General features: G+C 52.7%; 1 protein-coding gene across 4 annotated transcripts; it reads left to right on the forward strand.

Moving 5' to 3' along the window:
- Window positions 1-213: 213 nt before the first annotated feature.
- LMBR1L (limb development membrane protein 1 like) lies at window positions 214-12,667 on the forward strand. 4 transcript variants are annotated; one of them, XM_061128701.1, is made up of 17 exons: window positions 215-599; window positions 3,159-3,243; window positions 4,257-4,290; window positions 5,292-5,431; window positions 5,619-5,722; window positions 6,495-6,621; window positions 7,123-7,191; window positions 7,330-7,394; window positions 7,741-7,813; window positions 7,905-7,988; window positions 8,086-8,162; window positions 9,082-9,159; window positions 9,306-9,379; window positions 9,609-9,699; window positions 9,828-9,894; window positions 11,736-11,897; window positions 12,061-12,667. In XM_061128701.1, exons 1-17 carry the CDS (start codon window positions 528-530, stop codon window positions 12,126-12,128), a joined length of 1,470 nt encoding a protein of 489 aa, XP_060984684.1. In that variant the 5' UTR covers window positions 215-527; the 3' UTR covers window positions 12,129-12,667. The 4 variants fall into 4 exon arrangements, with proteins under 4 accessions (XP_060984695.1, XP_060984684.1, XP_060984705.1 ...); XM_061128722.1 differs by lacking the exon at window positions 215-599 and adding an exon at window positions 4,935-5,145; XM_061128712.1 differs by lacking the exon at window positions 7,123-7,191 and having other exon boundaries at window positions 214-599.
- The last annotated feature ends 204 nt before the right edge of the window (window positions 12,668-12,871 follow it).

Here is a 12,871-nt window from a genome sequence, read left to right on the forward strand (position 1 = left end):
CTGGTCGCTTATCAACTAAGGGAGGTGAAAAAGGCAGTTGCTTAGTTTTAGAAGGAGCACCGGTAGGCCCCAAAGATCCCGCCTCTTTCCACGGGGCAAGCCTATCAGCGTTCCTCTAGCGAAGAGCGGCAGCTCCCTAGAAGCCAATGAGTTCCGCTCCCTGGAATTATCCCGCCCATCCGTTGTGTCGTCACTCGGCCTCTAGTAAAATAGAACCGAGACTACGCTTCCCCTTCGCTTGCCTGTTGGCGGGTGTTTGCGTTGAAACTATACCGAAAGCCTGACCTTAAAGGGGAGGGAGCAGAGGGGAACCGGGGCCCTTTAAAACGAGGCCAGCTGGTGCCTGCCCCTTTAAGGGCGGGGCACTCAGACGACAGAATCTGAGCCCCAGATTACCCCGAGTTTCCGTCACAAGCTGCAAGGTAAGGCTCCTTCGCTGGGTCCGGGTGCTTGGCGGCGGCGGTTTTATCGCCGCTGGTCCTCCCCGGGCCCAGAAACACCCCAGCCCCAGTCATGCTGAGCAGAGTATGGAAGGAGCTGACTACGAAGTGCTATCCGTGCGAGAGCAGCTATTCCACGAGCGGGTCCGCGAGTGCATTGTGAGTCCGGGACCCGGGCTGGAAGGGTAGGACCAAGTTGGGGAGAAGCACGGGTGTCCCGGGAGAGGGAGACGTCCGGATCGGAGTGAGACCCCCTGGGCACAGCGCCGACAGACCCTGCTTGGTCTAGGGGCGAGCGACCGAGATCCCTCGTCCGACTAGTGCTCGGGCTGGCTAATCCCTAGATCGGTTCCAGCTGAGTAGCTGCGCGATAAACAAAGCCGATCGGTTTCCGTTCCTCCCCTCTACACGCCCCTCCCCCCACCCCGCCCTTCCTTCTGTCCGCCCCCTCCCCCGCGCACGTGTTCGGAGTGCGGGTCTTCCAGTGTCTGGGAATCTGGTGAGCCTGCCGATCTAAGTAAGTCAGATGGTCGGAGAGGGACGGGTTTAACTTGGGAAAGGCTTGTTTGCAACTACTTCTCAAACCCAAATGATGTTTGATGAAGGGGACATGAACAGGGAACTTTGGTGGGTTTCTCACTTTGGAGGAAACGACTCTTTCTGGGGTGGATTCTACCGTGTAGAAATGGAGAACAACTAAAGTGTCCCCTTCTTTTCCTCGCCCTTATTGGTGTTTTGTTAGAGACCCTGCAAGCCGAGTTTCCTAGCTTCGCAGCCATTCAGGGATTTCCTCTGAAGGGTTGCCCCCGGTGCGACCGAGGGCTCCTGGCTGCTTTCCTTTCTCGCTCACTGCCACCTAGAGTAACAGCTGAAACTGTCACACAGCGAGGGACTCCTCACTTCTGGGCCAGGGGCACCCAGGGGAGCTTAGGGGATCGCATCTTTCTTGCATCTGCTCTAAACTCTCATATCTTTCCCTTCTCCTCTCCTTCCTCCGAGCTCCCCAGGGTTGCCCTCACCCCCAAATACAAAAGGGAAAGGGAAAGGTTTAGAAGAATAGAAGTTGGTGAGTGCAGGGGTCGTCCTTCATTTTTCTCAGACTGGGCTCCAGTCTGTCCTGGGCAGCCTCAGATTGGAGGAGGGCTAAAGTGAGCCAAGGCATAACTAAGTCTGCCTTTATCTGTGAGGACTGAAAAGTAGGGAGTTTATCAGTCCATGTGTGGGAACTCCAGATCTGCTTTCAGGAAGCTTCCCTTGTGCGTTTCTTAGTGGAGAGTTGCACATGGCAGGGTTGGGCATATCGTGGAGTCGTACCCAGGCCTTGAGGCAGTGGAGAGCCAGAGACCCACTTTCCTAGAGAACAGGGAGGGAAGAGATCTTGGAGAGAGAAGCAGCCTCCTGGATGTCGTCCCATCCTTTATTCCCATTAGCTGAGGATGTCAGTGCTGGTCAAGGGCATCCTGAGGGCTTCTAGTACATCTCCCACCTGGCTCTAGTCCCCTGCTCTAGAGAATCACCTAGCCTCTGCTGGACCTGCATGGAACTCCAGCCTGACCTTTTGAGCCCTTGCGCATTCCTGCTTATTACACATGCCCAGGGCAGAGCACTAGGCAGTAAAAATCTTGGAGTTGAAATCTAAGTGGCTCATTCTCCTCTACTTTCCTGTTGTTAAAAGCTACAATTAAAAAAAAAAAAAAAAAAAAAACTACAATTTTGTCCTAGACCCATGTTTCTCCTGGGGTCTGTCTTCTCTCTGCATAGATAGCTATATGCAGATTCCCTGTAGGGTCAGCTTCTCTTGGGGACTGGAGCACCTTTGAGACTGATCCTGCCTTCTTGGCCGAGTTTAAACACAATAACATCTCAAGATTCTCTGACCCTGATTGTGGAGCGAAGGCGATGAGTGCCTCCTCCCCTGGGCAACAGCAGCTTACTTAGGGTAGGGTGGGAATGTATGCATGTGTGGGATAACCTGGTCAAGTCCTGCCATAACTGTTCATTGGAGGACTAGTCATCAGGGGCATAGGACAGACCCTGAGAGACCTACCCTGGGAGCTGGAAATTACTTTAGGTAGGGACCATGGATTGATAGCTTTTAAAGGTTTTGATCCCAGCTCTAGAAGCTTTATAGATGTGGAACCCCAATTAAAGCCTACTATTATGGGCATGAAAGAGACTCTGGTTTGGCCCAGAGCAGACCTAATCTTTTAGGGTCCCTGAATAAACAGAGTGGAAGCACTGAGTTGGTCTAGGAACACAATTCCTACTTATTCTCTCCTGGAGCTTGGATCAAGGTGGGAGTGGAGGGAGAGGGAGTGGAGAGTGCCAGCACAGTGAAGACATCCCCTTCTTCCCCTCAAACTTGCTTTTCCATTTATGTGCTAGGAAGAAATCCCCTCTGGTTCTGTGGCCTTTTTCAGATGTGTGGATATGTGCATCTCTAGGAGTCTTCTCTGCTCATGCACCAACCAGGGTTCAGCTGAAACTATTTTCTCCCAGGGAAAAAACCCTCATAGAGTTAGACATGGTGCTCTGTTCCCACGTGCATGGGTCAGCCACTGAGGCCTTGATTAGAAGAAAGTACTGGGGAGAAAGATGGAACCCCTGGATGTATGGAGCCTAGTTTGGGGAAAGTGTCCCCATGATTAACAGAAAGACCACTGGGGCTGTGAAATGTGTGGGGATTAGAGCTTCTCATCTTGATCATTTCTGCCGCAGATCTCAACACTGCTGTTTGCGACTCTCTACATCCTCTGCCACATCGCCCTGACCCGCTTCAAGAAGCCTGCTGAGTTTACCACAGGTACCTGTGACTTCCCTCCCTCCTGCCTGCCCTCTGCCAGTGTTCCTGTTGCCATGGCACCAGCCTCAGGGGAAGAGGGCTGTGTTGCTTGCTGGGAAAGTAGAGGTGTCTGTTCTTGAGCTTCTGCCTCCCTTCCTCCACAGGCAGGGACAAGGTGGTATAGTGGAGAGTCTAGAAGGAGGACCAGTCATATAACTTTTATCACCGCAGTTTCATTCTCTACAAAATAAAAGCCTAACAATTTCTACCCAGTCCATTGGTATTGTGTGGACCAAATATGATGGCTAACGTGAAAACTCTTTGTGAACCTCAACAGGGCAATTGCAGGGTGAATGTTATCATGGGCATAAGCTCTGTCATGTCCTCTTCTAGTGCTTCTACACCCAGGACCTCCCTGACCACTGGGGTCCCAGGACCTGGTGATGGTGACCTTTCTCTTTGCAGAGAATTCAGATTAAGGCTTTCAGTCAACATTCTGTGATTGAGGGGGATGCACTTGTCCCAGTTCCTAACTCCAGTCTGTCCAGATCTTCCAGTCCTGGCCTGAACCTTTCCTCCCCTCCAGATGGCTTCATGTGCCCTCAAGCCAAGAAGGCAACCACTCCTCAGTGTGATTCCCCTGGGGACTTTCTCTGTGATTTCCAACCCCCATCCCCATTTCCCTTCACTGTACCTAGCCACTGATGTCATCAAGCTCACAGACTGGTCATTGATTGTATTTTCAGCTTACAAAGAGGAACCTATGGTGGAGAAGATCTAGGGAAGGAGGGAAGTGGGGGAATTTCATGCTCTCACCCCCTGGGACCACTGATCTTTAAGCTGCCACCCGGGCAGAGTGGATGGTAGGGTTCATAGTGTGAGCTCTCCCGAGCCTCCTGTCCAGCTCTGCCTCGGTGGGCCCAAGCCCCTCTTCAAGGGACAGGGAGGGAGCAGAAGGGCGCTATGCAACACAGATGGTTCCCAGAGCTGCCCACTGATGACCTGCCTCTTCCCCATGCCTCTGTCTTTTGTAGTAGATGAAGAAGATGCCACAGTCAACAAGATTGCGTAAGTACTGCTGCCTTAACACCTGGCACCGGTAGCCTTTGGAAGCTGGAATCTAGTGAGGCCCTGGGAGCAGGGAGAGAGTGAAATGTCAGAAGAGATGATTTCTGCTTCTGCCCCATTTCTGCCTTCTTCCGGCTTTACACCATCCTGGGGACGCTTGGAAAAGCCGCTCTTCCTGTCTCCCTGGTTTGGCTGGGAGCTTCAAGGAGCCTCTTGGCCAGGAACTGTCTGCTGGGGTCCTGAGTCACCCCGGAAGCAGCTCCAACTTGGCTCCACCTCCCAGCAGCCATTGGAGAAGGGGTGGGGTGGGGATGAAGACTGATGGAAATGCCAGGGGATGGGGAAGGTGGAACCCCCGAGGGTGGGGCTTGCTTGGTTCTGAGAGAATGGCCCTAACTGTAGGCTATTATTATCCACTAGCACCTATAGAGAAAAATATAGAGATAACTCCTCTGGTTCAACAGACAACAAATTAAAAGGCAACCCCCACTCTCATCCCTCATGGACCAGCTAGATAAGTGTCCCTTCTTTTGAGGTGATGCAATCTCGGGTACAGGTCTTGGCCGTGAAGCTGGGTTTCAACTCCCCTTGTCTCCCTTTGCCTTAGTGCCTTTATGCATATGGGTTGACCCTACTCTCTCCAGGCTCAGAAATCCACATCCCTGAGGTGAGCAGAGCAGTCAGGCCCATTATCTTGGCATCATGCCTGGCACACCCTACAGACATTGCGGGAAGATCGCATTCCTGGGGACAGTCTGGGCAAGTGACATGGCTGGTGACCATGAATTCCTGAGATGTGCCCATCTCATGTGCCAAGGATTCCCTGGAGGTGAAGGCTGGGTTACAAGGAAGCAGGTAGAGTGCCAACTCTTTCCCTGGGTCTGGCATTGCTCCAGCTGGTTCTAGGAGGAGTCACAGGTGCCCATGGGATGAATGGGGCTTCTTGGGCCCAGGGAAGTGAATGTCTGAGCTAAGCAGGGGCACTACCCTTCTTTGCCCAGGCTCGAGCTGTGCACCTTCACCCTGGCAGTCGCCCTGGGTGCTGTCCTGCTCCTGCCCTTCTCTATCATCAGCAACGAGGTGCTGCTCTCACTGCCTCGGAACTACTACATCCAGTGGCTCAACGGCTCCCTCATCCATGGTGTGTTGATCCTGGTTGCAGCTGAGGGTGGGGACAGGGAGCAGATCGGGTCAGGCAGACACAGACAGCCTGGGTGGGGCTAGTCAGTCATAGATCACCCCATCCCTTCCACCTTCCCTTGGTCAGTCCTCAGTGGGTTAGGGCTTCCCCCTTAATGACCATCTCTGCTTTTCCTTTTTTGCTCTAGGCCTCTGGAACCTTGTTTTTCTCTTCTCCAACTTGTCCCTCATCTTTCTCATGCCCTTTGCATACTTCTTCACTGAGTCTGAGGGCTTTGCTGGCTCCAGAAAGGTGAGTTGGGGAATGTATCAATCAATCAATGCAGACCGGAAACAGAATTCCACTGAGATGGTTCAACTGAAGAGGTTTTAATGAAGAGACTATTTGCAGAGGTTTAGTCAGCACTGAGGAGCTTGAGGCACTAGTGACAACAGGAAGTCGTTACCATCCCTAGGCCTGAGGGAGCCGAAGGAAGAAATAATTTCTGAAACCCACTGATAGTTGAACCTGAAGAGGTGTGGCCACCCAAGAGAGGAGCTAGTGTCAGAGTTGCCAAAGGTAGAAGGAAACAGAAAAAACACCCTGGTCTCTCTGTCTTCCTACCTTCTACTCTTCTACCAGCCTTCCCCATTGGGCAAGATGAACAGAAAACCAGAGCTTGATTTTTTTTAAGTGTCTTGTGGGATCTTAGTTCTCAGTCCAGGAATTGAATCCATGCCCCTTGCAGTGGAAGTGCAGAGTTGTAACCGCTGGACTACCAGGAAAGTCCCAAGAGGGCAAGGAGCTTGTGTGATACAGACCTCAGGGGTCAGCTTCCCAGGGCAAGACAAGGATGGAGAAGGGGTCTGGAAAGGGGGATTGCAAATGAATATCCAGTAGAGGGAATGGCCCCAGACTGTGGGGTAGGAGGACAGAATAACTAAACAGAATAAGAAGGAAACCACCTCTACTGCCTCCTGAATCCAGTCCTCTCTGGTTCCCAAGCCAGGCTGCCATCTCCCCTGTCTCCTTCCTTCCCCACACTGCCCTCCCCACCCCTGAAACCTACTGCCTCCTCCCATAGGGTGTCCTGGCCCGGGTCTATGAGACGGTGGTGATGCTGATGCTCCTCACTCTGCTGGTGCTGGGCATGGTGTGGGTAGCCTCTGCCATTGTGGACAACAACAAGGCCAGCAGGGAGTCCCTCTATGGTGAGAAGACCAGCTTCCTCCCACCCCTCAGCCAGCTCATGTTCCTCTGTCTAGAACAAATGTATCCTTCTAAGGCAGTGAAAGTTGGGACCTTCTCCCTTAGACTGAAGTTTCAAAACTGATGGGCTTCAGGCCACATCTAACCTATGGAAGTGTTCCACTGGGCCCATGCAATGAGTTAAAAAAAAAATGAGTCCGTTGAAATTGGGAGATTTCACACTGATATTCTGGTTGTGCGTAAGCAGGTTGAGGATCTGGCCACACTAGGCCCCAGTGACTTGGGCCAAACAATGGCTGTGCCCTTTAGAGAGGGCTGAGGATCTGCAGTTTGCTGTAGTCTCTGCCACTCCCTCTCCTGCCAGCCAGTTTTCCCCATCTTCATGACTTACCTCGCCCCTATAGACTTTGGTTTCGTGCGCCTGCCTGGACTCTCTCAGCCCCCAGTAAGCAGGGGGAGAGAGATGGGCTGACAGTCCTTTTTTTTTTTTTTTAAATCTTTAGACTTCTGGGAGTACTATCTCCCCTACCTCTACTCCTGCATCTCCTTCCTTGGGGTCCTGCTGCTCCTGGGTGAGTGTCCAGAGCCTGGGAGGGGATGGGGAAGGTCCCGGGGCCAGAGCACCCCCAGTAGAGGATGGAATGAAGGGGCGGGAAGGGCAGGCGGTAGAGAGAAGGCTCTGGTGGGTGACTGCCTCCTGTCCCCAACAGTGTGTACTCCACTGGGTCTCGCCCGCATGTTCTCGGTCACTGGGAAGCTTCTGGTCAAGCCCCGGGTATGTAGTGCTCCTTGTCCTTGGACCCTGCCGGGGGAGCTTTCTGAAGAGCTGGGGCCCATCAGTGAAGCCACTGTCCATTTGTTCTGTGCACACCTTTCAGAGGGCCACAGCCTTTGCTGGCTCCTGTATCCTTGACCCCTAGCATCTGGAGCTGGTCATCAGACATACAGAGTAGAACACAAGACAGTTGGGAGGGACTGGATAAGGTCGCCGGTCACAGGGTGGTGACTGAGGGGAAGGGAAGGAAAAGGACAATGGATCCTTGAGGTGAGCAGGGTTCTCTTGGGCTCTTGTGGTCAAGGAGCCTCTGACAGTCCATCCCTCTCTTTCCCTATGCCAATAGCTCCTGGAGGACCTGGAGGAGCAGCTGCACTGCTCAGCCTTTGAGGAAGCAGCTTTGACCCGCAGGATTTGCAGTGAGACACAGTCCTTCCCAGCTGGCATGATGGGCATGGTTTGGGCAGGGGTGGCGGGACTGGGGGACAGCACCATCTTCTCTGCCCCCAGATCCCACCTCCTGCTGGCTGCCCCTGGACATGGAACTGCTGCACAGACAGGTCCTGGCTCTGCAGACACAGAGGGTTTTGCTGGGTATGTGGGTTGGTAGGCAATGGGATGCCTGGCTTTCCCCAAGGAGAGAAGCTCCTCATTCCAGGCCCTTGCAAACTGCTTTCCCATTCCTGCACAGAGAAGCGGCGGAAGGCTTCAGCCTGGCAGCGGAACCTGGGCTACCCCCTGGCCATGCTGTGCTTGCTGGTGCTGACGGTCGGTACACCAGACTTGGTGGGGGTGGGCAGTGGTAGCACCTTGAGTACTTTAGCCCTTCACAGGGAGGAGGGAGGTACAAAATCCTCCTTCAATAATAGTAGCTGCCTCTCAATGAGTACCTACTTTTGCGAAGCACATCAGTCCCCATTTTGTAGATGAAGAAACGGAAGTTAAAGAATTTACCCAAGGCCACACAGGGCCTAAGCCATTATGCAGTTTTGCTCTGGGATGAAAATAAAGGTTAAAATCCAGTCCATCCCCTCAACTTGCTACATCGTGGACTTGGAAATAAGTCTTATTGGTTTGGAGAAAGATGTATATTTTTCTATTTTGCCTTTTTGGGACTTCCCTGGGAGCTTCCCAGGTGATGCTAGTAGTAAAGAACCCGCCTGCCAATGCAGGAGACATAAGAGATGCAAGTTCAATCCTTGAGTTGGTAAGATCTCCAGAGGAGGGCATGGCAATCCACTCCAGTATTTTTGCCTGGAGAATCCCCATGGACAGAGGAGCCTGGTGGGCTACAGTCCATAAGGTCACAAAGAGTCAGACATGACTAAAGTGACTTAGCATGCACGAATGCACGGGACCTCCCTGGCAATCCAGTGGTTAAGACTCTGCACTTCCACTGAAGCGGGCATGGGTTTGACCCCTGGTCGGGGGAACTAATATCCCATGAGCTGTGTGACACGTCCAAAAACACCCCAAACAAACAAACTATTTGGGCTTTTTGCATCTGTACCTGTAAGTCTGCTATAAGATACTCTCAAAGGTACTCTGTTGCTAGCATTAACCTTCGGGAGGTCCCACACAGCTAACCGAAAATGATGGACCAGAGAGTTCGCTCTTAATATTCTCAACTCTGGATACATCTGTGAGCTGGGACAGGGGTGGGAGTCCATGACCTTGCCTCTCACAGGGCCTGTCTGTGCTCATTGTGGCCATCCACATCCTGGAGCTGCTCATTGACGAGGCTGCCATGCCCCGGGGCATGCAGGTACCGGGCTGCCCTCCCACCCACCCACCACATCATTTGGGGAGGGCCTGAGCAAGGCTGGGTGAGGGGGCAGAAGGGGAGGCCGGGCGCTGGTGGTATTGATGACGATGGGGAGTGCTGCGTGGTGACACCTCTTTGTCCCTCAGGGTGCCTCCCTGGGCCAGGTCTCCTTCTCCAAGCTGGGCTCCGTTGGTGCCGTCATTCAGGTCGTCCTTATCTTGTATCCTTCTGGAAACCCGCCATTGCCTCTCTTCTTCAAACCCATCTCCTCTGGGGCTCTGGGCAGAGCTACAGTGGGAGTGAGGGGGAAGCGGGCAAGACTTGGCCAGCCCAAGGTTCAGAAAGAACACTTGATTCAAAAGGAGGGCTGGGGGAAGAGAGGGCCATCTCCTTTGAGACAAGGCGTTGATCCTTGGGAGTAGGCCAGTTCTTCCCTAACCCAGTGGCAGTTACCTGATGGTCTCCTCGGTCGTGGGCTTCTACAGCTCTCCACTCTTCCGGGGACTGCGGCCCAGATGGCATGACACGGCCATGACGCAGGTAGGCCATGATGCAGGTAGCCGGGAACCTGCCAGACGGGCGTGGAGGAAGCATCCTGGGGGCAAACCTGGGCACTCAGTGCTGGCAGCTCTGTGACCCTGACCTCGCCTTTCCTCACTCCCACCCAGATAATTGGGAACTGTGTCTGTCTCCTGGTTCTAAGCTCAGCACTTCCTGTCTTCTCTCGAACCCTGGGTAAGTAGCAAAAGGAGGTAAGGGAACTGGGTTGTTTTGAGTAGCTACTGGTACTAAGCAGACCCCTTATATTCTTGCTCTCTCTGATTCCCACAACAAACCTATGAGGAGGTATTACCCCCATTATACAAATGGAGTAACAGAGGCTCTACAAAGTGCTGTGCTGGGCTTCAGAGTAGTGTTGCTTCAAAGCTTATATTTTTTCCATTTGCTACATCCCACAGTCTCTCCTATTTACTTCCATTTTTTCAGTGAAGAAGCACCACTTTCCCCCCAAATCTTTCTCTGGGGGACCATCTGATAAACTTTTTTTTTTTTCTTTTGGCTGCACCCATAGGGCATGTGGGATCTTAGTTCCCCAACCAGGGATTGAGCTAATGCCCCCTGCAGTGGAAGTATCGAGTCTTAACCACTGGACCACCAGGGAAGTCCCAATATTCTCATTTTAGAGATGAGAAACAGGAGAGCTACTTGATTTACCCAGAGTTACACAGCTAGCCTGAGGCAAGGCTGAGTCAGGCCAGAACCTCTGTGTCCTGAGCCGCAGTCCAGTGCTTTTTCTGTATACTGGGCATCAAATGATAAGCTCAGTTCTACTCCCATCTTCAGAGCTAGGATCTAGATGATGGTGGGGGAGATGGGGAGCCCATGCAACTCCCCTGCTACTACGGTGTAAACTAGTTACACTTTTGAGCATTACCTGGTAAAAGTGTTCACCCCAAGGTAGTAGGGGAGTTGCATATGTTCCCCACCTCCCCCGCCATCATCATCCATCTGTTGTACATTATCAGTCATGTCCGATTCTCTGCAACCCTATGGACTGTATCCTGCCAGGCTCCTCTGTCCATAGGATTCTCCAGGCAAGAATACTGCAGTGTGTAGCCATTTCCTTCTCCAGGGGATCTTCTTGACCCAGGAATCCAGGTCTCCTACACTGCAGGCAGATTCCTTACCATCTGAGCCACCAGGGAAGCCTTATTTAGTATTTAAATCAATTCCATTTGGTTTTTAAGTTTATATTCTCTCTACTCTACCATTTCTACTTATGCCTTGGGATTTAGGATACTTGGCCTGTGGGTCCAGCAGTTAGTTCCTTTTAGGTTGGAAGCTCGTAGGAATATTTTTTTAAGTGGGGGAGGGGCTCAAGAATTTTAATATATGATAATTATATTATTATTATTAGGGGCTCAGTAAGTGTTGGAATAGTGCCTGGTACATATGGTTCCTCATGTGTGTTGTCTCATTTAATTCTCACAGTCCCATTATTTTGTCTCCTTGGTTTTTCTTTCATTCCCTACTTTATAGTCGAAGAAACTGAGGCACAGACATTTAAGTAAGTTGCTTCAGATCACAGATGGGGTGGAGTTCAGATATGAACCAAAGCAGCCATAATAAGAGCCCAGTTTCTTAGCCACCACACTGCTCTGTCTACTAAAAAAGAACACTTGGTGACCAGCTTGAGGTTTCTGGCCCAGGATCAAGGAGCAGGCCCAGGGAGCTCCTTGGGACACCTGGAGCCAGAGGGGATCCCCCCAACCCCAACGCACACAGACACAGACAGACACAGACAGACAGACAGACACACACACACACACATACACACTGCAGGAGAGGATGCCAGACTCTGGAAGGGAAGTTGGAGCAAGCCTAGCAGCTGACACTTGCTTCAACAGCCCTGAACTGTCCCCAAGACAAGTTGGGAGGTAGGAACAACCAATGTGTAGAAGCCAACCTATCAGTTGCAGTGTTGAGATATGGCCACCAGGAGGCAGCAGAAAGCTCGGCTCTGAGCCAGGGAAGGGTTGGGGCGCCTACCTCCCATCCTGGCCTTTGTACTTCAGGGCTCACTCGCTTTGACCTGCTGGGTGACTTTGGACGCTTCAACTGGCTGGGCAATTTCTACATCGTGTTCCTCTACAATGCGGCCTTTGCGGGCCTCACCACTCTGTGTCTGGTGAAGACCTTCACGGCAGCTGTGCGGGCAGAGCTGATCCGGGCCTTTGGTGAGAGGGAGTCAGGGTGAGGCTGGTGGGGTGGTTGTAAGGTGGAACTGTCTGGAACAGTGGTCATCCCAAGCAGGGGAGATGGCATACTCAACACCCATTCTGTGGCTTCTGAGGACTGACCTAAACCCTACTTCTGACTAACCCCCTGCCTCTTCCCCAGGGCTGGACAGACTACCGTTGCCTGTCTCTGGTTTCCCCCGGGTGTCTAAGAAGACCCAGCACCAGTGACCTCCAGCTGGGGGTGGGAGGGAGAAAACTGGACACTGCCATCTGCTGCCCAGGCCTGGAGAGGCGCCCAGGGGTGGGTGGCCCTCAGGACCTGGAATCTGAGAGGGTGGGTGGCAGAGGGAAGCTGAGCCTTCTGCACTGCTGCATAATCTGAGCCAGAGTTTGGGACCAGGCCCCCTTGCTTCTCCAGATTTAACTGTGGGCCCCAGCATGGGGTGGGGCTGGGGGCTGGGTCTGGCTCCTGGTCTCAAATCTGTTTACACATCAGTCAATCTGCCTCACTGCTGTTCAGGGCCATGCCCGTAGCCATGTTTACATGATTTGATGTGCAATAAAGTGGGGTGGGGGCAGGGGAGGGTCAGAGCCAGTGGCCAACTTGGGAGGCAGATTGTCTTCCCTTGCCTCTGGCCCAGCAGAGCCTAAGCACTGTGCTACCCTGGAGGGGATGTGGACTGCCGGAGAGACGCGGGCGTAGGGAGGAAGAGGCCACAACCGTCAGCAATAAAGTTGATACCAGGGTTTTCTTTGGTTTTTTTAAAGGTCCGGTCTCTGTGTCTGTTTGAACAGGTTTGCTCTCACCAGTCCTGAGTCTACAGAGGGAAATAGAGGGGTCCTTCCCACCATCCTTTCCCTCTCCTCTATCTGCATTCTCAGTGACCTCTGGGGACTTGGGTCTGGTGTTAGGCCATACAATCAGGCAGTGGGAAGCTCCTCCTCCCTTGGCCTTGCTAAAACCTGGCTGG

Source organism: Dama dama, chromosome 3 (genome assembly GCF_033118175.1).
Source record: "Dama dama isolate Ldn47 chromosome 3, ASM3311817v1, whole genome shotgun sequence".
NCBI lineage: Eukaryota > Metazoa > Chordata > Mammalia > Artiodactyla > Cervidae > Dama > Dama dama.